Source organism: Odocoileus virginianus, chromosome 17 (genome assembly GCF_023699985.2).
Source record: "Odocoileus virginianus isolate 20LAN1187 ecotype Illinois chromosome 17, Ovbor_1.2, whole genome shotgun sequence".
NCBI lineage: Eukaryota > Metazoa > Chordata > Mammalia > Artiodactyla > Cervidae > Odocoileus > Odocoileus virginianus.
The window spans coordinates 38,865,159-38,892,779 of NC_069690.1; the positions used below are offsets into that span (position 1 = coordinate 38,865,159).

At 36.9% G+C, this 27,621-nt stretch overlaps 1 protein-coding gene across 1 annotated transcript; it reads right to left on the reverse strand.

Moving 5' to 3' along the window:
* Positions 1-642: 642 nt before the first annotated feature.
* TOP2A (DNA topoisomerase II alpha) lies at positions 643-27,322 on the reverse strand. Its single transcript, XM_020890111.2, has 35 exons — positions 27,130-27,322; positions 26,096-26,251; positions 25,795-25,885; positions 25,462-25,525; positions 24,023-24,168; positions 23,738-23,835; positions 22,890-23,102; positions 22,388-22,561; positions 22,087-22,188; positions 21,842-21,979; positions 20,671-20,809; positions 19,532-19,689; positions 19,107-19,232; positions 18,733-18,843; positions 18,483-18,588; positions 18,282-18,391; positions 17,714-17,806; positions 17,200-17,314; positions 16,988-17,109; positions 14,607-14,755; positions 12,362-12,593; positions 12,038-12,172; positions 11,721-11,921; positions 11,348-11,543; positions 9,707-9,798; positions 9,439-9,603; positions 9,229-9,312; positions 8,024-8,206; positions 7,616-7,706; positions 3,690-3,842; positions 3,330-3,450; positions 3,172-3,215; positions 2,631-2,771; positions 1,991-2,190; positions 643-1,668 (listed from the first exon to the last, which is right to left on the reverse strand). Exons 1-35 carry the CDS (start codon positions 27,148-27,150, stop codon positions 1,540-1,542), a joined length of 4,599 nt encoding a protein of 1,532 aa, XP_020745770.2. The 5' UTR covers positions 27,151-27,322; the 3' UTR covers positions 643-1,539.
* Between the last annotated feature and the right edge of the window lie 299 nt (positions 27,323-27,621).

Sequence of the window (27,621 nt, forward strand, 5' to 3'; positions counted from 1 at the left end):
AGGTAGATTTTCTAACCACTGGACCACCAGGTAAGTCCCTTCAGTTTTGTTTTTGATAGTTAATAGTCTATGTGAAGAATTTCCCTGGTGGTCCAGTGGGTGACTCTCAGTTCCCAATGCATGAAGCAGGGGTTTGATCCCTGGTTAGGGAACTAAGATCCTGCATAATGTGTGCAATGTGGGTGGGGGAAGGGAAAAAAAAGGTCTATTTGAGTTTAACTTTCCTGTAAGATGAGAAGGGGTTGGGCTTTTCTAACATTTTTTTCCCCCCTCTAAATGATTAGCCAATTGTCCCAATATAATTTACTGATATCATCAAGCAGTTGATTGGATTATCAAAATATTGTTAAAGTAGGGAATCGGAATTTATATTTAAAGCTATTTATTGATGGAGGGTCAACACCTTTTGAGTGTGGAAAAGATGACTTTAGCACCCATGTTTAAAAGCTCAGGGAAAACTCTGCTTGGCCCGGTTAGTTATGGTGCCTTTCTCTTGGAACTATCTATCACTGTGGCCAGGAGTTATGAGGGACATCAGAAAATGAGAACAGTTCTCAAAGCTATTTTATAGTGAATAGTGAAGAGGATATATTTCAGACTAAGATAAAGAGTGTAGTGCAGGGTGAAAAAAGGGCAACAATCAAGGGTTGCAATGTTTACAACATTTTATTAAAGTACAAAATAGTTGGAATTAAGCTAAATAGAAAAACAGTAAATATTTACAAAAACATCGATAATATCACTCAAGTCACACACATGTAATGTATGCAGGAAGGTCTTAAAAAGTTTATAAATTGAAAATTATGGAGATTTCCCAAAATGGATATAAAAGCTCACTGCTGAGTATGGCATCAATATTCTTTAAGAATATTTTGTTCCTCCTTTGCAATCTGAGGGGACAAGTGTTGAGATAATCACAACTTAGGGTCTAATTTTCTTCACTTTATTGACTGTTATAAAGACACAGCCATGGAGTTTTTCTTCAGCTTCTGCTGATATTCAAAAGGATATGAAGAATATGAACAATTTTTCACTGCTTAAAAATTCAGCATATAAAAGGCTGAGTGAGGAGTATTTGGAACTGGAACTACATAGAGTTCTATCAGATGGAAAATTACTTATAAAACTAAGATAAAACAGAGAACTAATCATGCTCTACTTCATATTTACTGAAAGTAGGCAGAGTAGAAACTTTTATGTCAAAGAGCTCCAATTTTGGCTTACTGAACTGTCAAACTACATTATGCTGAAGTTATCACACAATTATCTCAAGAGGCCAGAAGAACCTAAAACCATACTTTAAAAGACAAAAGAAAACAGACTCAATACATATACAAAGCAGAGAAGAAAACAAAACGCTGTCCAGGAGATGGTCACAGTATCATACAGTATTATAGAGATAAAGGGCACTTGGGCTCTACATACTTCACTTTAATGGTTCTGAACTAAAACTACCTTCCCCAAACTAAATTCAGAGGGGAGGAAATTGAGACATTTACCTAACTTTAAGATCATTACTTAAAATAATCACCTCACATTTTAAAAGAAATCATCTTCATCTGATTCTTCAAGGTACTTTATAGGTTTCTTTGTTCTTCCAGATTTTGCCCGAGAACCCACAGCTGAGTTCAAGTCCAGATGGAAATCATCGCTTTCCTCCTTGGGTTTCTAAAAAAGAAGAGCACAAGTAATTTCCAGTATCAACTGGACAGTAGAATTTCAATGCAAAAAATATACCAACAGACTACAACTCAAGGAATTTCTCACCTTCTAACAAGTAGTAAGAAATAGACCAAAGACAAATCTCTCATTGACTAGTTAAATTTAGCTGTTTTACAACTAAACTCCATAGAGTAAAAGGAATGGATTTAAATTAATTTTCTTAAAAATGTGCCAAATTATTAGCAGCAAAACTTGATTACGTGTTTAAAAATAACTTTTCAGTGAAAAAAAAAAAACCTATAGTGAAAGGACTGACTAGAATAAATACCTTGCTTGTGACTGTTTTAGAGATCATTTTCTCAAAATTAGAGTCGGAATCATCAGAAGAGGATGGCTTCCTTTTGCGGCGAGTCTTGGTTTTGGGGGCATTAGGCTTTTTAGAGACCTCAGAATCCAAGTCTGGATCCGTTTTGGTTCTTTTTGGCGCGGCCCTTTTCCTGGCGCCTGTGGTCGAGGTGGAAGGCTGACCTGTAACACAGGCATTCATCAGTCACTCTTAGCTGAACTGCTTCTACAGTGAACTTTCTCGAGCAACTTGTTTTCCGCTTATATTTAATATAGGAAAAGACAACATAATCGAGACTAAAATGCATTAGAGAATCAAAGTATTCTTAAGTATCTGATTTTTTTGTAGTTATATGCTTCATGTTAAATGTTCGTAACTGTTTCTAAGTCCCATCCCTGTCATAGATATGAGTTAGGATAACACCTGGCATTTTGAGAAACACTCTTTTTAAAAATCTTTTGACTAGCAATTTTGATTATAAAGATCTAAGGATTTGTTTGCATTTAGACAAGGTCTTTATTTTAATATCTATAGTAAATTTGGAGAATAAAAATTTGAAGTTGACTTGTAGAAGCCAGTTAGTTAATCCCAATATTAACCCAATTCAAAGACTGAGGCTCACTTTTTGCTGCTGTCTTCTTTGCTGTCACATTCTTTTTAGGAACAGGGTTTATGGTTTCAGTTACAGCTGGGAAATCAGCAGCAGGAGAGCTTGGAGGAGGTGGTACATTATCTTCAGCATCATCAGCATCAAGCTCTGTTACTTCAAATGGAAAGGAAAGTAGTACATATAAGCAATATATAAAAATCTGTGCTTTGTCCCTGCTCTGAATTCCTATTCAAACACCATGTCTGTGACTTTTCTGGAATATTTCAAACACACTTTTATAACTTTGCTCTAATTTCTGGGTCCTTCATCAGCAAAGTTAGTTTTTGTATCTCTAGCACAGTACCTTGCAAGCACATGGTTACTTTTCTTATATTAAATGGAGAACTTATTCATGTGCAAAACTGAATATAATGACCAATATCAATGTAATACTAATAAGAATCCACATTTATTTTCAAAGACAGGACTTGGATAATGTAGTCTGGGTTAGAAGACAGGTGGACCTGAGTGTCCAGTAAAGCAGACATCTCACTATTTTCACTTAAATACCTACCTGATGAGGCACTCTTCAGTGGCTTCAGTTCTTTGTTAGTATGTCTAGAATAAAACAAAACAAAACATCCTGGTGACCAGTTCTAAATGTGTCGAACAAAGAATATATCAACTATTAAAAACAATCATGCTAAAATCCCTATCAGAGAGGATACTTACTTTGGGGAAGTTTGGATCTTAGGTGGACTAGCATTTGATGGGAAAAAATCATCTTGAGTGTCTTCATCAAAATCTGAAAAATCTTCATCTGAATCCAAATCCATTGTGAATTTGGTTTTTGCTATTAAAAATATACATATGCAAAGAATCAAAGAGGACAACAGGAGAAATATTTAATCCACAGATTAATATAATATGTCCTGAAGATATAAGCGTCAGTTTAATCTTTGAAAAGATGTCTTAATTTCTCAAAAATTTAATTACTGCTCTAAGATAACAATTTCTGGGATTATGTGCCTCGAAATACACACATCATTTGAATCTTTCAGAATATGCAGCATGTTCTTCACTTTTCCTTACCTGCTGCTCTCCGTGACTCTTTTTCTCGTGGAGGGACATCAAAATTACTTTCGTTACTGCTCATATCTGATTCTGAATCAGACCAGGGGTTTCTTTTCTTTGCTTTCTTGATTGGTTTAAATGGCAATGTAGCTTGTTTCTTTGTCTTGGTAACTGGAAAGGAGATAGGAATTAACCATCTTTATATATTCTCTGACTCACTTTTCTCCATCTATCCTTCAAATATTAGGTTGGCCAAAAAGTTCATTTGGCTTGAAGTGTAAAAATAAAAGATATATTTTTCATATTTACCAAGAACTTTATTGAACAAAGCAGTCACTAACTGAATGAACTTTTCGGCCAACCCAATACTTAACTCTGTGCTAGTACTGGGAATACAATGGTGAACAGAAACAGACATAGTCCCCCTTGCTAAGGAGCTTTTATCTTGGTCATCTAATCCCATAGTAGTAGTAATCCCACATTAAATGTGTTTACATAGGGCATGCATCAATAGTATGCATGTGCTAAGTTACTTGCTAACTCACTTCAGTCGTGTGTCTGACTCTGTGCGACCCCATCCCTGGGATTCTCCAGGTAAGAACACTGGAGTGGGTCTCCATTTCCTTCTCCAATACATAAAAGTGAAAAGTGAAAGTGAAGTCGCTCAGTCATGTCTGATTCTTCGCGACCCCATGGACTGCAGCCTACAAGGCTCCTCCGTCCATGGGATTTTCCAGGCAAGAGTACTGGAGTGTGGTGCCATTGCCTTCTCTGAGTATGCGTGTATATGTATATAAATATGAGGCTTTTGCGAGAAAGAGATGTTTGAGCTGAGATCTGAAGGTTAGACAAGATTTAACTAGTTGAAGGGAAATGGATGACAAACATTCTAGTTCAGGATATAACATGTACAAAAGTTCTGTAAGAAAATACAGTGCATTTAGGAAGCTGAAAGAAATCCATTATGGCTGGAAAACAGAAGTCAGGGGGAGAGTGGCTGGTCTTGTCAAGAATTTTGTTTTTAAACAGGGAACTTGTTTTAAACAGGGCCAGATTTGCATTTTTAAAGAGTTCTTGTAGGCTACAGTGTGGAGACGGGAAAGGCCCAAGACTAGCTGCAAGATAACAGGCTATACTGCTGAAGTCAAGGCAAGGGAGACGATTCAAAATGCAAGAACGGCCTGGCCCAAACCTTAACGGGCACTTAATGGCTGAGTTGAGGAGGTTTAAAGTCACTAAGTCTTGTCAATTCTTAACCCCAACTGTCTCTCATACCCACCCTTTGCTATTTATTTCCCTCATCTAGGCCCAAAGATAAGGACAGTCTCCTTACTGGTCTACTTAGTTCTTGCTTCATATACCTAGTTGAATCCAACATATCCATCCTCCCCAACAAGCTGGTTTCCTAACTCTCCACAATCTGATATAACTATTTGCTACTATTTTTCAAAATAAACCCTCCCAATCTGCGAAGGGGGCCTTCTCATTGTCCCATGCATATAATTTTTCTTCTCTTAGTCTAGAATATCTAAATCTTACTCAATCTTTAAGACTCTAACCCAAGTGTTATCTATTTCACAAAGCCTGCATGTACCCACACTGATCCCACTTTTCTCTAAATCACTACAGTGGCTAGTATGTACTGCTTTACTTCTCTTTCCTAATAAACCTCTTGAGGGTAAACACCATGCTTCCCCATTTCTTGTGTCCTCACAATATTTGAGATGGTGATGGGAAATGTAAATGCTCAAAATACTTATTTGATTCATTGGTTTTATATGCTAATTGATTGTTTTGTGTTGTTCAGTTGCTAATTTGTGACCCACTCTTTGTGACCTCATGAACTGCAGCCAGGCTTCCCCATCCTTCACTATCTCCTGGAATTTGCTCAAATTCATGTTCATTGAATTGTTGATGCTATCTGTCTCATCCTCTGCCACCCTCTTGTCCTTTTGCCTTCAATCTTTCCCAGCATCACGGTCTTTTCCGGTGGCCGTTAGCATCAAGTGGCCAAAGTACTGATTGCTAGGTAGTTTAAACAGCGTAGTATATACAACATACTTTTATACTTTTTTGGAGGATAATTGTACAACGTTGTGTTGGTTTCTGCCATACAACAATGTTAATCAGCCATAACTATATATATATTCCTTCCCTCTTGAGCCTCCCTCCCATCTTCTTACTACTTCTTTTTCAACACTAAGATGTTTAGGGGACAACAGACATGGTTGGATAGCATCTGAACATGAGTTTGAGCAAACCCTGGGAGACAGTGAAGGACAGGGAAGCCTGGAGTGCTGTAGTCCAGGGAGTCTCAAAGACTCAGACGTGACTGGTCAACTGAACAACAACAAAAGATGCTTCTATTTGTTTTATTCATCTTTGTACTCCCCACAGAACTGAGCACACATTACCTATCAAAAGTAGGGACTCAAGAATAGATATATACATTAATCAATGGAATAGAGTTGAGAATCCATAAATAAACTTTAGATTTTTGGCAAAAGTGAAAACAATTTAATGGGGAAAGTTTTTTCAATATATGGTTCTGGGTCACCTGGATATCCACACGCAAAAGAATGAAGCTGGACCCCTTCCTTATACCATATACAACTTACTTTAAAATTACCTAAATGTAAAAGCTAAAACTAAAAACTCTTAGAGGAAAATAAGTGGTAAATCTTGTATTCATTTTTTTTGGCTATACCACTGGGCTTGCAGGATCTTAGTTCCCCAACTAGGGATCAAACCTGGGCCCTCAGCAGTGAAAGCATGCAGTCCTAATCACTGGACTGTCAGGGAATTCCCTAGGTGTAAATCTTTATGACCTTGGATTTGGCAAAAGATTAGATATGACACCAAAAATATGAGCAACAGAAGAAAAAGGTAAATTACACTTCATCAAAATTAAAAACTGCTTCAAAGGACACCATCAAGAAAATGAAGATATTTCACAGGCTGGCAGAAAATATTTGAGAATCATATATCTGATAAAGATCTGGCATCTAGAATATAAAGAACTCTTGCAACTAACTCAACAAAAAAAGACAAATAATCCAATGTAAAAAATGGGCAAAGGATCTGAACAGACACTTTTCCAAAGAAATATAAAAGCCCCTCAGTGGAAACAATCCAAATATCTATCAGCTGATACCAAATAAATATAATGTGGTATATTCACACAATGAAAAACTATTTGGCAACAAAACAGAATGAAGTACTGATACATGTTACTACATGGTTGACCCCTGAAAACATGTTAAGTGAAGAAGTCAGCCACAAAGGAAGATATTACATGATTCCATTCACATAAAATGTCCAGAATAGACAGAAAGTAGATTGGTGGTTGCCTGGGGGGAGGGGGAGTTGGGAGAAAATGGGGAGTGACCATTAATGGGTACGGTGTTCTTTGTAGGGCAAGAGACTGTTCTAAAACTGAGTATACTAAAATCACTGAATGGTACACTTTAAATGAGTGAATCTGGCATATGAGTATATTAAAACATTTCAATGAAGATGTTAAAAATAAGTAGATATTCAGTAAAGGCATAAACAAATGGTAAGAGTTGTTACTTCTATTTAATTCACGAGTGTTAAGTACTCCCAGGTACAGTGCTGAATACTAGGAATAAAACAACATAACTAAGATGTGGTGACTGTCTTCAAGAAATTTTATATATGAATATATTATACAAATTAAAACCTCGTAACTAGCTAGAAATTGAAACTTAACAAACTGAGCATTTTCTTTAGATCCCAACAAAGTATTTCATTACAAAATGATCTCTTCTAAAATAAATCAAATACCAAGGAAAAAGACAGGGAAGTTCAGATATAGTCCTTCATGTACCTCAAGAACTTCTGAACATCTATGTGGGATATACTAAGTAACAAACATAATTTACTCTCAACTCTACATCATTTTTCTTAAGATGTTTCAATACCTGGCTCTCTTTTCTGTTTCTTTTCCAATCTCTGTTTTAGGCTTTCTATTTCCATTCCATCCTCTTGAGGGCTTCCTTCAGTATTTTCACTCTAAAAGACAGCACGACAAAAATGGTCAAATTCTGCCAGCTTATTATTCAGAATAATATAGGGTCAAATATACAAATATATATTTGGTCAGAAAGAGGATTTTTTTTTTTTCTGTTTTGGCTAAGAGCTCTGAATATCGGTATGGGTATGACTTTTTCAAGATACTTAAACACTGAAAGTAAATCAGGCTCATAAGAATGGGAAGTTATGATGAGTTGATAAATTCCAAACTATGGGATTAGAAGTTTTATGATTAGTTCAGTTCTAAGTGGAAAAATGCTTAAAGTGTTTTATGTATAAGTTTTCAAGAGTATTACCTTAATTTTCTTTTTAATTTTCTTTTCTGCCTCTGCTTTCATCTCTACGGTCACGAGGGGGATGACTCTCTTTCCACTTGGAGAAGGCAAAATTTCTGCCATTTGTGTTTTTTTCCCCTTTGCTTTCCCACCTTTCCCAGGAAGTCCTATTTGTTCATCTTGTTTCTCCTTTGCTTCAACAACCTAGAAAAGGTTGATATAAGAAAGCAAGTCTATGGGGAGGAAGATGGGAGGGAAGTTCAAAACAGAGGGGATATATGTACACCTATGGCCGATTCATGTTGAGGTTTGACAGAAAACAAAAAAATTCTGTAAAGCAATTATCCTTCAATTAAAAAAAATATATGTAAATGGGGTCACACCAAAAAAAAAAAAAAAGCAAGTCTATAAGCTAAAAAGGACATTACAGCATTGATGTCACTTTATCCCTAGAGACAGAATAAAAGGCAATGATTAAAATGATTAACTGATTTCAGTTTGTTACATCTTAAGGTAAATTTGTGGCAAGCTATTCAAACATTAAGGCACACTTTGAAAAGTGGAGACAAAAGACTGAGTTTTACGTTTGATTCTACAACTTAACCATTGAGGAAAAATGGGGAATCAGAATTAAGGATAAAATACACATACACACACATAAATGTATACATTTATAAACTCAAATAAGCAGAAAGGATGTGATTCCAGTCATGTATCCAATCACTGATTGCAAGCTAGACATCCAAACTGAAGTGCAATAATATAAAACTTCACATTAAAGATTTTAGCTTAATTTATGAAATTAAGATACTTTTTCTTATGTTAATGTTGGAAAACAATATTACTGATTTGGTAACAAAGGATCTCCTTAAACTACTGATTAGCCAGCCCTGAAGGAAACTGTTTTTGTCCTTTCAGGTTTACTTGGGGGGCTGGGCTGGTGTTCGTCTACATTTAAATTCTCACTCCCAATAGGTCAAAAATCAACTTTTGTCCTTTCCCCTCTTTGTGTGAAAACTTCTAGGTAGTGTGTTTCCTGGTACCATTTACTTTATTCTAACTTGTTTCTAACAATCTGTCACTTTATATGTTATCTTAAAATGTTTCTTCATGCCTCCTATATTCTTTCTGTTGTCCACTGTGAAATTTCCTGACAAACAGGTATATTGCTAGAATACCTTACTTCATTAATACAAATTCTAACATGGGCATTATAAACTACGCACCTCCAGCTCTTCAACAAAAGCAGCCAAGTCTTCTTTCCACAAATCTGATGGACTCTTTCTCTTTAATGTTTCTAGTTCTTGCTCCTTCATTAAACAGTCAGAAATTTAAGAGTTAATTTATGTGCACAAACAGCATTTTCCCAAAGCCCACAATTTTCTTTCACCGTTAGAAGACAACCAAGAAACATGTACTATCTATCAACAACTCACTTTTTCCTTTCTCAGTTTGCACAGTTCATCTTTCTTTTCCTTGGTTAGATACCAAAGAGGCATATCAAGAAGGTAGTTGAAGCTAGGTCCAGAATCTGTTACAGAGTCACTCTTTTCAGTTTCCTTTTCATTGTCACTCTCTTCATTTTCTTCTTCATCTGGAACCTAAACAAGAAATTAAAATGTATCTTTAATAGGAAATGTGAAACACAGACATTAGACTGTACACAATCTCTAATAACATAGAAAATGCTAACCAAGAAATTACCTTTTGCTGGGCTTCTTTCCAAGCCTTCACAGGATCCGAATCATATCCTCTCTGAATCAGAACTTTAATTAACTCTTTCTTAGGCTTATTTTCTATTTAAACAAATGTGAAAACAGACAGTAGTTTTGAGCAATATTTTAGGAAAGGATAAAGTTTTTACCATATTAAGTCAAAAGATTAAAACTGGACATTATCAGGTCTTCTTGTATAAAATTTGTACATCCTGGTAGACAACAAGTCTTCTCCCTAAACCACTGATAAATATAAATTACCACAAGGGGGCAGTCAAATCATATATGAGGTGATCTAATCAGAGGGAGAAGGCAATGGCACCCCACTCCAGTACTCTTGCCTGGAAAATCCCATGGACTGAGGAGCCTGGTAGGCTGCAGTCCATGGGGTCGGGAAGAGTCAGACGTGACTGAGCTACTTCACTTTCACTTTTATGCATTGGAGAAGGAAATGGCAACCCACTCCAGTGTTCTAGCCTGGAGAATCCCAGGGATGGGGTCACACACAGTCAGACACGACTGAAGTGACTTAGCAGTAATCATAACAGAAGACAATCAAAACCTTTATTTCTGATAAATATCAACCTCAATTATACTCTCTGTTCTTTTAATTTCAACACTTAAGCGGGCAAGTTCTTACTGCCACCATCCAAACATTGATTTCTCTTGATTATGGTCCCTTATAATGCATTTGTTTCCTTTTTTTCTATAGTACCCCTCTCTCAATGTCTACCACAGTCAATTTATTAGACTTTGAGGGATACTGAATGTTACTAGCTGTGATATAATGAGGTTCTAAGTGCCAATTAACTTGACATAAGTCACACCTTTAGGCCTTCTATATTAACTCCTCAAGAATTGCAGAGTCTCTAGTATTTCCTAAATTCTAGTCAACTAAATATAATCTTTACTTTTTATTTGAGTCATACCCAATATTATTTATTTTAGCTTTGTCTTAAGTAGTAGCATCTGTGAAATTAGGGGATGGAGATGCCACTGTTATAGTATTTTAAAAGTTATATGAATATGTAACTACTAAGCTAAACGTTTTTGTGCACCATTAGAAAATTATCCTGTGATCACTACGTAACTTGTGTTGTCATGTTTTGGGACTTGCTACCACAACCCATAGTTACCTGGCTTTTCTAGTTACCCCGGCCAGAGCTGAGGCTTCTAACTTCAGTCAAAACTGTTTTCTTCCTGGTAATACTTAAACTTTGATTTTGTTGCTTCTGGAATGTCTTAAAATTCCCTTAGACATGACTTTCAGTCTTGAGTATACAATTTACTTATAATATAATCCATTTAAAATCCTCCTTCCTTTTTGGTTTTTCTATCAGACTTATCTCTGCTGTTTATCAATCAGTTTACACAGGGGCCTCTTCTAACTCTCCATTCTCTTCCTGTCTAAATGTTAACTAATTCCTGATTTCTCAAGATGCTCAGTCTAGGAAAAGCTATCTCTTTTAAATCATAAATGCTTATTTAGATATATGAAAGATACACATGGAACCAGTAGAAATAAATGAATTTTGCCTTCCCTCCCTATCATTCCTCTCACCAAAAATGTTTAAAGAAGTGAGGCAAGATTGTAATTTTAGTACAGGAAGTTATCGGTCCAGAAACATACCAATGATTATTTTGCCATCTATTTTCTCTAAGATAAAGCGAGCCTGATTATTCAGTTTAGCAGATTCAGCACCAAGCATTCCTAGAAGCCATTCTTTTCTTAATCCATAATATTTAAGCCTGAGTTCAAAGAAGTCTCTTAGAATATCCAAAACTGTGTCGTATTTCTTTAAACAGCCTACATGGTCAAAGAGGACCTAGAAAAGAAAAAACAAGATTAGAGTCAACAGTAGATAAATTGGCTAAACGTTAATGGTTTTAGAGGAATGACCTCATTCTTTGAAAATGTAAAAGTAGCCTAAGATATCCTTTAAAAATTGATATTAACCTTTAATATACATGGAAACATGTGTTTATCATAAAACAGGACATACCATAGAGTTGCATGTGAGACTAGTTTGGAGTTTGAAGACTTTGTGTAGTCCAACTCTCTCTGCCTCTGCCAATTTTTCTTCTGTCATCTTCACAACAAACTTCACAGTGGTGTCTGTGTGATATTCCCTATAATCTGTTATGAGAGGGGGTGTCTTCTCAGTGCCATTCAACATGGGCTCAAGAACCTGTTCTTTATACGTCTAAAAGAAAGAATCCTTTTGTAAGTTTCTAAAACTTAGGCTCCTGTATATTCAACATACGTTAGTATAAAAAATGTTTCCCCATCACAGAAATCAAAAAAGAAATTCTCACTTACCTGGGTCCACGTTCTGATGGGAAGCTCTGAGATTTCAATGGTTGTAGAATTAAGAATAGCCACTTCACCACTAATCACATACTGATTTGGAGCCAGCTCCTCAACAGTACCCTTGAAGTTCTTGTAACTTGGAAGCTAAATTGGTATTTAAAAAAAGAATGTTTTTGAAATGTGATACTAAAACAAATCCCAACAGCATTAAACAGTAAATCTAACTAACATTAAGCAATAAAAAAATTTTTATGCTTGTGTCCTCTTTAACTACACCATCTGCTGAATTGAAACCAGAGGAAAACTAAGGTTCTTAGTCCATAGACTAGTTACCATTGGCAAAGGTTCTTCTCCATCCATCAAACGTCTGATGTTATTCACAACTTCACGAACATCAAAGTTGGGGATTTTGCAGGACCACCCAGTACCAATTCCTTCAGCACCATTTATCAACACCATGGGTATAATGGGAATGTACCATTCAGGCTCAACACGCTGGTTGTCATCATATAAAAACTTTAATGTGTGGTCATCTTTTGCTGGAAATAACAACCGAGCCAAAGGGCTAAAGAAAACAAAGAATGTTGATTTAGAAAAATATTGGCTTTGACACAACTTTCATGGAAAGAACATGTGTTATCTCAGATATACACATAAAAATTACCTTGGCTTTACCTGTTAATATTCATTTACCAATATTATTTATTGAGTATTTTCTACATACATGTGAAGCACTGCAGATATTAAGTCTCAGTCTTTAAGGAGCTCAGTACAGGTAGATACTCTAGTAGTACAGCCAATGAATGTACATTTTGTCAGGTATGGTAAATGTTAAATAGATAAAGTAGCTAAAATCGGTTGAGGGGCTGCTAAGGAATGGTAAGCCCTTTCTGATAGGATAATATCTGAACACAGAAGAAACTGAGAGAAAGATTACAGCAAACAGAGGACCCAGGAAGTTGAAGGCACTGAGGGAGCGTGCTTGGCCCGTTCGATTATAGGCAAAGAGGCCAGGTGTGTCTGAAGGAGAGCTAGCATGAGATGGAATCAAGACACGGGGAGGGGGAGCACAGATTATATAGGGTCTGGCTTGCTAAAATAAAGCTCTAGTTTTTCTCTGAATGAAGTTGTTCCAGTGGTTAAGAATCCACCTTCCAATGCAGGGGGCAGGGCTCGATCCCTGGTCGGGGAACTAAGATCCCATATGCTGTGAGGCAGCTAGTGAGCCTGTATGCTCTAGAGTCCATGCACCACAACTAAAGAGAAGCTCATGTGCTGCAACGAAGATCCTGCCTGTGACAACTAAGACCTGATACAGCCAAATAAATAAACAAATATTTTTTTAAAAGTTGGAAGGTTTTGAACTCGAGTAACCTATTTAAAAAAATTAATCGACTGCCAACAGAAAGAAGGGTGGTAGACTATAATAGGCTATATAATGAATGGGGTGACTAAGTATTTTTACAGTTCAGAGTCCGAGGGACTTGCCGATGAACTGGATGCAAGTGTAGAGAAAACAAGTCAAAGGTCACTCCAAATTTTTAGCCTGAGAATTAGGAGGATGATATTTCATTTACTGAGACAGGGACTAAGGGTGTGGTTTTGAACTTATGTTTGTTTTGAGATATTTATTAGATATCCAAGTAGTAAAAGCTGAGAAGCACATGAAACTTAAGAGGTCAGGGCTGGAGCTGAGACTGGATGCATGAGATATCATCCCTGGATGGAAAGGCAGTGTACTTAGTGGAAAGAGATCAGATGAAGAAGCCCCAGGGCAAGCCATAATTTGGAGGCTGGGAAGATGAGAAGGACCTAGTGAAGACGACTAATAAGGAGGAGAACCAACAGCGTGGTGTCCTGGAGGACAAATAGAGAAAAAAAGATTTTCACGGATGGAATTATTAATTATGCCCTATGCTGTTGAAAGGTTGAATAAGATGACAGTTGAAAGTTGACCAATCATAGTGTACTTTCCACAGACTTGTAAAGGAAGTAGAATTTCCACTTGTGGTATTTAAGAAGAATTAAGTTCTAATCTTGACTCTGGCTCAAACTCTATATCAGAGTTTCTTAATCTTGGCACTACTGGGTCAGATAGTTCTGTGTATGCGAATGCTGTCCTGTGCATTATAGAGCGTTTAGCAATACCCCTGGCCTCTGCTCACTAGATGCCAGGAGCATGGCTCCCCTAGTCATGACAATCAAAAATGTCTCCAGACATTGCCTATGTCCCCTCAAGGGTGAAATCTATCCTGGTTGATAACCACAGCTCTAGATGGAGAAAAGAGAAGAAAATAAAAAGAAACAAGAGTAAAACATTTATAGTTTGGCAAGGAAACATTTTAAGGGATATAAAGGCTAAGCTATCAAACTGAAATAGAATTTTGATTTTCTATTAATTGCAAAGATTAGACTAATTAAACTTTAATGAGCTAGTTTAAAACAATTAAGAATGCAAACATTTGCATAAAAAAATCCATTTTCTGATTAACTGAATTTTTCTGTTTTTGGTCAATTAATTCTCACAATACTTCAAAATTGGAAATGGCAATTTACTAAAAATTGGAATCATACCCACCTGAGCATTGTGAAGATGTATCGAGGACTAGCAGAGTCTTTGCCACCATGTAACCTGGTACCAAACTGACCAATGGGCTGCAAAAGGTTCAGATTATTGCTGCCCACAAAGTTCTGAGCCAAATTGATAATGGTCATCATTAGTGACATCTGGGGGAATAAAAGATTCATTAGTCTCATCCATAGCCTCTCAATAATAATGTGTCTATTGTTATGACTATATTTCACTATAATCCTGTAATTTATGAAGTGTAGATGTTTATTGGCTTTTCCAAGATAAATATCATGGCAGACGTAGTACCTAAACCTAAGACTTCTGGCTCCTAGTTCAGGGTGCTTGCCCTCCAGCAATTTCTATAAAGTCTTAACCCTGAAGGCATAGCTCCTCTATTCACCCTCTGCAGAATGAAGTATTTCCTCTTTGTGTTAAACACTTTACTCCTTTCTATTCTAGCATGTTTCACTCTATTCTATAGTTGTGTGAGTGTATGTGCACATGTGTGGTAGCCCTCTGGCTTAACTGTGATTATATGTTAAGGTAGAGAATATATATAATTTAACTTTGTGTACCACCCTTATGGCAGAAAGTGAAGAAGAACTAAAGAGCCTTTTGATGCAAGTGAAGGAGGAGAGTGAAAAAGTTGGCTTAAAGCTCAACATTCAGAAAACTAAGATCATGGCATCTGGTCCCATCACTTCATGGCAAATAGATGGGGAAACAGTGGCTGATTTTACTTTTCCGGGCTCCAAAATCACTGCAGATGGTGACTGCAGCCATGAAATTAAAAGGTACTTACTCCTTGGAAGGAAAGTTATGACCAACCTAGACAGCATATTAAAAAGCAGAGACATTACTTTGCCAACAAAGATCTGTCTGGTCAAGGCTATGGTTTTTCCAGGGGTCATATGTCGATGGGAGAGTTGGACTATAAAGAAAACTGACCGCAGAAGAATTGATGCTTTTGAACTGTGGTATTAGAGAAGATTCTTGAGAGTCCCTTGGACTACAAGGAGATCCCACCAGTCCATCCTAAAGGAGATCAGTCCTGGGTGTTCATTGGAAGGACTGATGCTGAAGCTTTAACTCCAATACTTTGGCCACCTGATGTGAAGAGCTGACTCATTTGAAAAGACCCTGATGTTGGGAAAGATTGAGGGCAGGAGAAGGGGACGACAGAGGATGAGATGGTTGGATGGTATCACAGACTCGATGGACATGGGTTTGGGTGGACACTGGGAGTTGGTGATGGACAGGGAGGCCTGGTGTGCTGCGGTTCATGGGGTTGCAAAGAATCGGACACAACTGAGCGACTGAACTGAACTCTGTACATGGTAAGCATTAAACAAATATTTACTAGGTGAACACCTACAAAGTACCTGCTATACTTTGATTTGAAGCAACAAGCAAGACAAACATCTCTTGAAAAATCTAGAAACTTATAGGCAATCTTATTCTTTAAAACTGTTTTATATAATAAATGCAAAAAAACCAATTTCAATTACAAAATAAAAAACAAATAGATGTATGTTTGTATAAAGGCAATCAATTCAGACATATATTAAAAATTGGAAAAACTGCTCTTTCCCATTCCCAGGGATAACCAAAGATAACAGTTTGGAGTATATTATTATTCTGCTCTTCTTTTCCCTCACTTGATAATAGATCATGGATGTTCTTCAGTGTTAGTACCTATAGATATGTGGTTGTTGCTAAGTCATGTCTGACTCTTTTGTGATCCCATGGACTCTAGCCTGCCAGGCTCCTCCTCTGTCCATGGGATTTCCCAGGCAAGAATACTGGAGTGGGTTGCCATTTCCTTCTCCAGGGGATATTCCTGACCCCAGGATAGAACCTGTGTTTCTGGCATTGGCAGGCAGATTCTTTACCTCTGAGCCACCAGAGAAGCCCCCACCTATCAGTTATATCACTGATTCCTCGTACAGATGTCATAATTTATAATAATTTTTCAGTTGATGGACACTTTCCATGTCTAAATTTTGGCATAACAAAGTTATAGCAAACATCACTAAATATTAACATCTTTGAATGTAGATCCTTGCCTATCTTTTGATTATAGTAGCCTTGTGTTAGACATTCCTTTCTCCAGGGGATCCTCCCAACCCAGGGATCGAATGTGGGTCTCTTGCATTGCAGACATATTCCTCACCCTCTGAGCCACCAGGGAAGCCCATTATAGGAACATTATTTTTATAAACAGATTGTTAGTGACAAAATAGGCAATTTTATAGTTTGATATATTTCAACAAATTGTTCTCTACTATGGATGTACCAGCTTATACTTTCACCAACTGTTTGGAGAATGACTTTGCAGGTATTTCTCCTATAATGCTTTCCAGAAACATTATAGATTATGTATTTACCTCACCATGATGATAAGAGGACATCTCAGCTACTGACCCAGCTAACTGGGCAACCTTCACCTCTCGCTTGTCATTCCGTTTGAAACATGTAAACAAAACCTTTCTCTGACCTGGTTTCAAACCTTCAAAATGAAAGAAGTCCAAATATTAATATCCTTAATTAAATAATTTCTAGGCATTGATTTTCATCTTATGGTAAAAATAGAACTCACCGTCCACCATAGATGGGATAGATCTTTCATTATCAGAATTTGAGAACAGGATAAGTTCCTTGTTTATGAAGTCATTGTATGTCAGATATGTGGTAGCTTGCCCATACAAATAATCCTGAGGAACCAAAGAGAGTATTACATGATCTAGTTTAAGATAAAAAACATCACCGGTCTTAACAATGCTTAATGCAAAAATAAAACAAAGTATTATCATTTCTATGATAATTCTTAAAGTCCTTCAAAAACAAAGAATTATAAAGTATTCTATGTTTTAAAGACAAAGCAAATTTATTTGCTGCACAATTAGGAAAAAAGTTTATTGACTGTAGTTTCTTTCAGGTCCAATACATTTATGCTACAATCATTAAATAAGAGTAAGGATATTATAAGTAGTTATCTATTAACTTTTTTTTTTTACTGAAACATTTATTTAGTAGCCTTAATTTGCTATACCATCAATTCTAAAAGGTCAGTAAATAGTACATTTTGTGGGATATATTTAAAATTTTCTTACCTCAGGAAGGCCAAGTAACTTTCGTTGCCTTCTATCTTCCATGAAATGAGTTAACCATTCCTTTCGATCATCTATCTGCTTTTTGCTAAAGGCCTACAAATTAGAAGATAAAAAAGATGTTACCAGCACTAACAAATATCAGAATATTTCTTCTAGAAAAAACTAACAAACCACAAAAACTCAGTTTCTAAAATATCTGATTCCTTTCTTTGGAATATGTGTATTGAAAATCATCTATTTTATAAAACATTTTATTATATGAAAATTTAAATGTTTCAGTTGACTAGTTAAACATTGATTTCTAAAACCAGTGTGTGTATGTGCTCAGTTGTGTCTGACTCTGCAACCCAAGGGACTGTAGCCCACCAAGCTCCTTTGTCCATGGGATTTTCCAGTCAACTATACTGGAGTGGGCTGCTATTTCTTTCTCTAGGGGATCTTCTCGACCCAGGGATGGAACCCATGTCTTTTGCATCTCCTGCATTGGCAGGCAATTTTTTTTACCACTGTGCCACCTGGGAAGCCCCTCTAAAACCAGAATGTATTTGTGAAATACACTCAAACTCACCAGGCTGATTGCAGCATCATCTTCGGGACCGGAATATTTGAATTGGATACGATGTCTTTTCATATCTGCAAAGTACTCTTTAGCTTCCTTTGATGTGCTGGTACCCAAACCTACAAAAGCAAGAACACCAAGTTACTCCATATAATCCTGTACAATGGTATATAACAAAATGAGAAGTTCTATGTGAGTTTCAGTACAAACCTTTGTAATACTTGACTTTCCATTTTTTATGATTTGGTGTAGAACTCTTCCATTCTTCAAACTCAGGAAGGCTATAGAATGCCATTTCTTGCTTGTTTTTAGACACCTGAGGTAAAAAACACATTGCTGTCACTTTCCACACTGCTGGGTTCCCTGAATACCATCACACATCACTGAGGTTATATGTGTGTCCAGGGCTGAGGAGCAGAGCCTTCAAATATCCATTATGGTACCTTAGAAATTAGTATACCTTTACAATGGGAGTGATAAATTCCTCCAAGAAACGATGTCGCAGAAGAGAGGGCCAGTTATGATGGATAAAATTAATCAGCAAGCCTTTGATATGGGAACCGTCTTGGTCCTAGAAATGTTTGGAAAGCCAAACACAAAAGATTTGCTTAGAAACTAAAAAAAAAAAATTGTGACTGACATACTGGCAATTTCTCAGAAGTTTTTCTGTGGGGATTAAAAAAAAAAAAAAGCTATTCAAATTTAGACTCAGTTAACCTGTATTATATAATATACATAAAATAGAAACATATCTTATTAGATGTGGACTAAAGATAAATAATTTCCTTTCATGGCAGGAAAGCAATGCAACAATAAGACATGTTTAATACTGACCTGATCTGTCATAATCATTATCTTTCCATAACGTAGAGTCTTCAATGAATCTTCATCTTCATAGTTTTTCTTGTACTGAAGACCAACAATCTTGATTATATTGTTAATTTCAGCATTTTCCATTATCTGAAAAGGACATATAGCCAAAAAAGTAAGATTTTGTTTACAAACTTTAAAGGAACAAAGAATTATAACAGTATATGTTGCTTGGGTTTTTTCGAACTCCAGTATTTTTGAGTTATTTGCAGTAGCCTATACTTGACTAAGTCAGAAAGATCTGTTAAAATATGCTACATTATACCCAATTTTCTAAAATAACAACAAACTAAGATATGTTTAAAAATATCTTATGTATATCTTATATCCTCCCAATAAGGGGATGAAATAGAAGCTTAGATTCTGAAGATAGTTTTTATATACTCTACCTGTTTATGAGAAGCTTCTCGAACATTGAGTATTTTCCCTCTAAGAGGGAAAACCCCATACTTGTCTCTCCCAACCACACCAAGGCCTGAAACAGCTAAAGTTTTAGCTGAGTCTCCCTCTGTCAGGATAAGTGTACACTCAGTAGAGTTTCGACCTCCTAAAATAAATGAATATTAGCATATTTAGTTCAACCTCAAATATACTAACTCAGACGTGATAAAACACAAATAACTTACAATTCATAATAAGTTGGCTTGAGAGTCAAATAGGGCTAAGTAATTGGACATATAGTTTAACTAAAGTTTGTAAGTAGTTTCTTAGACTAATCTTTCATGATGATTATACTGTTGCAAACATTTGCTTGATCATATTACATTTAACATATTTTGTGGGTAATGAAGTTTAGAACATGCCTCCAAAATATGGCACCTTGGCACATTGATTATCTTAAGCTCAGGGAGTTTTGAGAAAAGAAAACTTTGGTAGAAGCAAGATCTCTCCCCTAGACTTCTCCCCTGAAGCAGGTCATAAGATCCTCATGCAAGAGGTGCTCGCCTTAAACCCAGAAGAAAGGAACATTTTAATCTAAGATTAACGGTCACCAAGAAGAATCTGAATGAAAAGGCCATGCTAAGTTTCCCCAGGTTTATTATAATCAGCTAATAATCACTGTCCTATCATATCTTTCCAGAACTTTGCATTCTTCATCAAAGCTAGCATAAAACCACTTAGGTTTGGCCATTTTTTTGGGTTTTCACTTCCTTACAGATTTTCTGGTCACATGAAACTATATTAAATAAATACACTTGCTTTTTTTCTGTTAATGTCTGTCATTTTATTTTTCAGAGATAGCCAGGGACTTAAGAAGGTTGAGACTTTTTCCTCCTCTACATTAGGTAATAGATTACTGTATAAACATTCTTGTTTTATACACCAAAATAATCATTTCAAAACTATTTGTAACAGTTAAAAACTGAAATGACCCAAGTGTTCAGTAACAGAGAACTGGTTGATTTTTAACAAAGTACAAATATTCTGTTGAACATTAAGTGTCAAGGGAAAAATATCCACAGTATGCTGTCAATGAATCAAATCAAGTAAGTGTAAGATTTAAACTTTGGAAACATTAAATGTGTACCTGCATCATTGGCATCATCAAGTTTGGGAATTCCTTTGATTCTGTTATGTTTTACAGCGGAACACTTCTTGTTTAACTGGATTTGAGCCTTAAATTTCACCCAATTTAGTATACTTTCTACAATACCACAGCCAATTGCCTGAAAATGAGAAGATTCATGTTAGGGAAGAAGAGTTCTGTCAGAAATACAGAATACAAATGAACTCCCACAAAAATGGGCAGAATGTGGCACATCTTCCTGTCTCAGGTTATCACTACTGAGGGAGCTGGTTCCTTTGGGTTTTCATCCAATATTTACTGACTACATACTTGGTGCCAGGCACTGAGCTCCAAGTGGAGATCTAGTGGTTAAAACAAATTAGCCACGGTCCTTGTCCTAAAAGAGTTTAGTATACAACAAGGAAGACAGAAATAAAATGAGTGATTACAGTGTGAAGAGATAAGTGGAAAGCATATCATGTATAATAATATATGGCCAGTGTCTTATGGGAACAAATTTTTAGGGAAATGAATAGAACATAAAGGTTTTCCTAAAGAAATGACAGTTAAGACCTAAAGTAGTCAGCCAAGTGAAAAGCATTTCAGGCAGGGTAATCCCTCTGTCTGAAATGTGAAAAACTTCTAAGGAGGGAAACAGTACTCTGTTTTTGAGTAATTTAAAGCCAGTAGGAGTGAGGCTTAGGTAATGTGGGAAAAGTGGTACTGAGGTAAGGCTGGAAATGATAGCCTACTTTCTTGTAGGCTGAATTAAGGAATTTAGGTTTATGCAACCTCCTAGTTGGTTGGGGCCTTTGACTAAAACAGGACATAGTTTTGTTTTTTTGGGGTGGGGAAGTTCCATGAATGGTGATTAGTGAGTATGGAGAGAACTGATTCAGTTTTGGATGTGTCTGCTGAGAGCAACTTAAGGCATTCAATGCTTGGTAAGTAGTTAGATGAGATAAATTCAGAAGCGATCTGAACTGGTGATATGTAATGGGCAAATAAATAGACAGCATATAGAAGATAATTAAGGGCTTGGTGAGACCTGGTAAGAGGTGAGGGTTGTTTTTTTAATTTCCTTTTCAGAGAGAAAAGACATGTGGGAGGAATTTTGGTTTCTGCAGAGCTGAGAAGGGCAATGGAAATAAAAGAAGATGCTTCTATCTTTTATTTCCTTCTAAGTACTCACAGCTTTGATGAATTTTTCACTCAGCTGGCATGTTGATCCAAAGCTCTTGACTTGTAAAGTCATGTTCTCTTTTGTCTGGGAGTCGAAGGTTGGGTTTTCAATTAAGGCATTCACAAAAATCCACATGTGATTTTTTACCTGCAGTAAAAATTGACAGTAAATTACTAAAAATTTACTCTTGCTTTATTTATAGACTTTTGCTTCTTGCTTGACTTTCAAGAAAGAACAGTGTTAAAGTATCGTACCTGATGGGCTTTTACTGCAACACCACCCTTGTTCTTTTTCTTCACAACATCAACAAGTTTAGTCACAATCTGATCAGCTACATAATCAACATGTCTGCCACCCTAATAAGGAAAAATACCAAACTGTAAATCCATTACCCTCAAAATCGTAATAATAATCAAACATTTAAAAAAAGCTAATTTAGCTCCCTTGATGCCAAGGTAGCCAAATATTCAAGTTCATTTTATATATTTAAAACAAGAATACTTATATGAAATGTGTAAAGATAAATCATGATTGATAATTCAAAAATAAAATTACCTTGGAAGTAGCAATGCTGTTGACAAAGCTAATTTGCTGAAAGCCTTTTTCACTCATTGTTAAACATACTTCCCACCTGTGGTTTACTTGTTCATGGATAATTTTCAATGGATTGCCAGTTTCATCTACCTTATCCTTCAGATACAGATCTACATAGCTACGGAATCCTTTCACCTAAAAAATAATAGTATTAATTTTTTTAAAGTAAACAAAAAAGTAGGTTATAAAGATTTTTCAAAATTAAAGGAATGGTGTTCACTGATATGCATAAGAGGATGGTCATTAAAGGACACAAAAGGGTTTATTTAGAAGATTCTTTGAGAAAGACTTCAGTGAACTTAAAATGAGTTAACTGATTTTTAAAAGTGGCATAATGCTTTCTTTCCAGGAACATATCTGAGAAGTGGTAAGAAAAACAAATGGGAGGGAAAAAAAAAAATCAACTTTGTTTTTGACAATAGCCACAAAGTACCTCATTGCCCATATCCAGTAAAATACTTACTGGAAGCTTATTTCCATTGAGATAGACCTTGACATCTTTAGTGGATCCAGCAATATCATATGCTCTTCTAACCATCAGTGCAACAATATCTTTGTCTAGGCTTTGCATTTTAAACTTAGACAAATCAGGGTGGAAGGTAATACATGTATAATCTTCTCCACTAAAGGGTTTGAGTTCCATCTCACCAGCTTTCCCCATGTTATCCATCCATGTCTATGGAAATAAAGAATAGAGGAGAAAAAAAAAATAGAGGAGAGAAAAAAAATTCAAGTTATCTCACAAACTAGAATTAAATAACACAAATTTACAAGTCCTTAAAAAAAAAAACAACCCAACCAACCCCCCCCCCCCACCCCCCACCTCCCCTAATAGACATTTATGAGTAACTCTCTGAGCTTCCCTAGCGGCTCAGAAGGAGAAGGCAATGGCACCCTACTGCAGTACTCTTGCCTGGAAAAACCCAGCAACGGGGGAGCCTGGTGGGCCGCCGTCTATGGGGTTGTACAGAGTTGGACACGACTGAAGCGACTTAGCTGCAGCTGCAGTGGCTCAAGAGGGTCAAGTGTCTGCCTGCAATGCGGGAGGCCCGGGTTTGATCCCTGGGTGGGGAAGATCCCCTGGAGAAGGAAATGGCAACCCACTCCAGTACGCTGGCCTGGAAAATCTCGTGGACGGAGAAGCCTGGTAGACTACAGTCCATGGTGTTGCAAAGAGTCGGACAAGGCTGAGTGACTTCGCTTTCCCTTTCCCATGATTTAATAGATCATAAACTATGTTAAACCATTAATGCCACTATAAATTGCTACAGCACAATTTATAATCAAGGCACAAGATACTCATTTACTTACCTGTTTGAACATTTTCTTGTATTCTCTACTTGCTGTTTCCACAGTAAATTTGGTACTGAATATGTTACACAGTTTGGCTCCATAGCCATTTCGACCACCTGGGCAAATAATTGTAAAATACAATTTAACTGTTCTTATCTCATTTATAGCTTTATTTCTTAATCATTGGCAATGCTATTTAATTATAGAGATTTATTCCCATATTTTTAACCTTTAGGCTACAATCTTTTAAAAGATGTATTTTTTCAGCAACAAATGTGTTTTTTATTTTCCTCAATACTCTACCTGTTACTTTCTTTTCTTCATCATCATAGTTGCTAGAAGTTAGGAGCTGTCCAAAGATGAGAGCTGGGACATACATCTTCTCAACTTTGTGTTCTACAACAGGAATACCTTTTCCATTATTCCATATACTAATTAAATTGTTTTCCCTAAGAAAAGAAGATTGAATTTTTTTTTTGTAAAAGAGATGTTAAGCTAGTGTTTAATTCTTTTCATATTTAAATACCATTGTCTCTAAAACACACACGTCTCAATTTCTTTATGACTCTTTTTCATATATACCTCTGAATTTCAGCATACTTAGTTCCTAACACTCATGAAATAGGAGCCAAGAGGGGAAAAAAAAAAAAAAATCAATCCTTTTCCAACACCTGGGCAGACACTGATAATACTGAAAAAATATGAAGCTTTAAAATGTTAGGATAAACAAAGGGAAATGACTTATGCCTAATGGAAAGAAAAGGACAAAATTTGGAAACAATATTATTATAGCGCTTTTAAGAGGATCATTTGCACTGTCCCAGCTCCCTTAGCTCTCCCACCTGACAAAGCACACTGGCAAAACAAATATGAAAGGGCATTATCAATTGTAAACGTCCCTGCTCACCAAAAAAATGTTCAAAATTTATTTGGACTTATATTTTAGTTCTAACAACACATACTATGGTTCTTATTACACATAGCTTAAAACTAGCTTAATATTTTTTAAAAGACTATGGTACCAAGTCCTTAGGAGCACTGAAGCACATCATTAACACATTTCCCAAAAAGAATCTAAAGTATAGTTTATGTTATAACTGATTAGGATAACAAAGGGAAGCAACACCCTGACTACCCACAAAAGGATATTTATAAGCAGAAATGTTAACTCAAATTATTCTTTATCACCACCTACTGGTTTACTATTTGAATAGCATAATGAGAACAAGTTATAGCTACAAACTCTGGAATACTTAGAGAACTTATTAGAGATGTTTATTGAAATATTTGGAGATAAAATGTTATAATGTCTATAATTTATTTTGAAATGATTAAAAAATATAGATGGGGGGGGGAGAGGAGCCAAGATGGCGGAGGAATAGGACGGAGAGACCACTTTCTCTCCTACAAATTCATCGAAAGAACATTTGAATGCTGAGCAAATTTCACAAAACAACTTCTGATCGTTAGCAGAGGACATCAGGCGCCCAGAAAAGCAGCCCATTGTCTTCGAAGGGAGGCCTCCGGGTTCTAGCTAAAAAATATAGATGGTACCAATATGGCAAAGTGTTGATAACTGTTGAATCTAGATGGTAGTTATCTAGATTGTTCATTTTAGCAATCTACCTTTCTGCACTTTTGCAAAATTCCATTTAAAAAAAGCTCAACTTTACTATAAATCAAATAAATGCAATTAACAGCAACAGGGTGCTATAAAAAACAAGACTAAGCAGGAGACTTACGGGTCAATTGTGATTCTAATACAAGACATTTTTGGGTCCCTTTGTTTGTTGTCTGCAGCATTGACTGAAAGAAAATACACATTTGTAAAAACTTAAAGTATTTTAGAAAACTCTTTACCTCTAAGATATAAAAACAAACAAAAAAAAAATCTCAAGCAGTGCAGGAGTAACATTAATGAGGTATTCATTTAGCAATTTTTACTTATAGAACTGTTTCTAAGAACTCAACTTCCTAGATTCCTGCAGACTGCCTAACCTTTGCCAACTCTTTTTTGCTAGGAATAATACTTCTCACATCTGACCAGTAGATCTTTGTATTAACAATATACTTACCTAGAATCTCATCAAAGATTTTGTACAAACCAGGAACATAAGTGACTTCCCTATAGTTAATGCCAGTATCTTCATCATAAACCCACATTTGCTGAAAATAAGACAAAGAAACATGGTTACTTCGTATATCTTCTTTGTTTTATTATCACAGTTAGTGTAAAGTCTTCTGAATTAGTATGACAATGTAGATGATAGCTTAGGTCAGTTCCAGAAGACAAAGTACATGAAATATAGAAAATTAACCTGGAAAAGTATTCATCTTAACTACTTAGTAACTACATTTAATTAGCCTGATTTTTACCTGGGTCACTGATTCCACAGAGCCAATGTAGGTGTCTGGGCGGAGCAGGATATGTTCCAGTTGTGTTTTCTTTTGATAGATTCTTTCAATAGACAATCTTTTCTTAGCATCTTCATTTTTCTTTGTTTTGCTGACTTGCATATTTTCATTTACAGGCTAGCAATTTTTTAAAAAATTGAAGAAAAGGGATTTTGAATCATAGGTTTATCAGAAACCAGAAACAAAATACCTATCATAGTGATCTGCTTACACACACCAAAACAAATCACAGCCTTTTGGTAGGTATCAGTGGAGCTGACATAGTTTTGTACAAACATGGCAATATAAGTTAACTGCAGCAGGTTCCCTCCAAGTGTCAGTTTAAACAAACATATTATTTTGCCATGTGTATCTGACATGGAAATACTTTCATGCGTTAGATGCCATCAACAGCACACACCCCCTTCTTTCAGGTACTCCACACATATCTACTGAGTGCCTACCAGGTCTCAGGTACATAATAGATTCTACAGTAGCAGTTTGGGAGGATACGGATCCCATCCTTTGGACACGTTAACGTGTTAAACACAGGAGGGATGTATTTTGAGCATCTCGGACCTGCCGGCTCCATAGTGGGAACCCCGTTCCTTGCTCTGCACTGTCCAAGGTCAGGGTCGTCCAATCCCATTTTCAGCCCCAGGTAGGAGAGGAAGGCATCTCTCAGTGCCGCGTAAAGCTACATGCGGACCACGATCCCATCGACCTACACCGGGACCAAATGAACCTCTAGAAACTGAAACACAACGCCGCACCCTAGAAGCCAGTACAGCCGACAATACTTCACTACTAGCCGACAATACTTCACTACTAGCACCAGAAAAAGGTTTCAGTCTCTTCGCGATCACGCAGAGCCCAGGGGACCCGGGTAGACGCGGACAACGCGCGCCCAGCCCTCCGCGGCCGGACCACGACCCAGACGCCTCTCTCTCACGGGCAGCCGGAGAGATGCCGGGCCGCGCTGAGGCTCCGCGATGCGCCCCTCCCGCGAGCTGTACCTGTAGTGGCGACACCTCCATGGTGACGGTCGTGAAGAGGCTCGAGAACCCTGCAAGTGACTAAACCGGTGGGACCCTCGAGACAATCACGGAGCAAGCCTCTTCTCCACAGACGCACGTCGGTTAGGAGAGCGCTTCCACTCCTGTTTGAACCTTCCGCTAGCCCGCCCAAACCAGATAGACCAATCGTTGACGCGTTCTCACCAGTTCCGTCCCGAGAAACCAATCAGAGCTGGTCTTTTATATTCACCAATAAACAGTTGAGCTAGCCGGGTCTCGTTCGAATGAACCAATTAGACGAGGGAGGCGGACTAGAGGGTTTTAAAAGACACCACTCGAGGTCACAGCTGAGGGACGGACAGGGAATCTAGCCAATGAGGAGGGCTAGTTTGTTTTCCTTGTATAACTTTGGAAAGATGCGCTGTAGAAGTGGGAAGGGGTTTTTTGAGGTCCAGGTTGGGGTGAAAAGAGAAAGGAGAGGATATGTATCCC

Coding starts and splice junctions, on each gene's coding strand:
- TOP2A (XM_020890111.2), bottom strand. CDS start 27,150: ATGGAGGTGTCGCCACTACAG. Junction 18,589..18,732: donor TTATCACTCCCATTGTAAAG/GTATACTAATTT, acceptor TTTTTACCTCAG/GTGTCTAAAAACAAGCAAGA. Junction 3,216..3,329: donor AAGATCCAAACTTCCCCAAA/GTAAGTATCCTC, acceptor GTTTTATTCTAG/ACATACTAACAAAGAACTGA.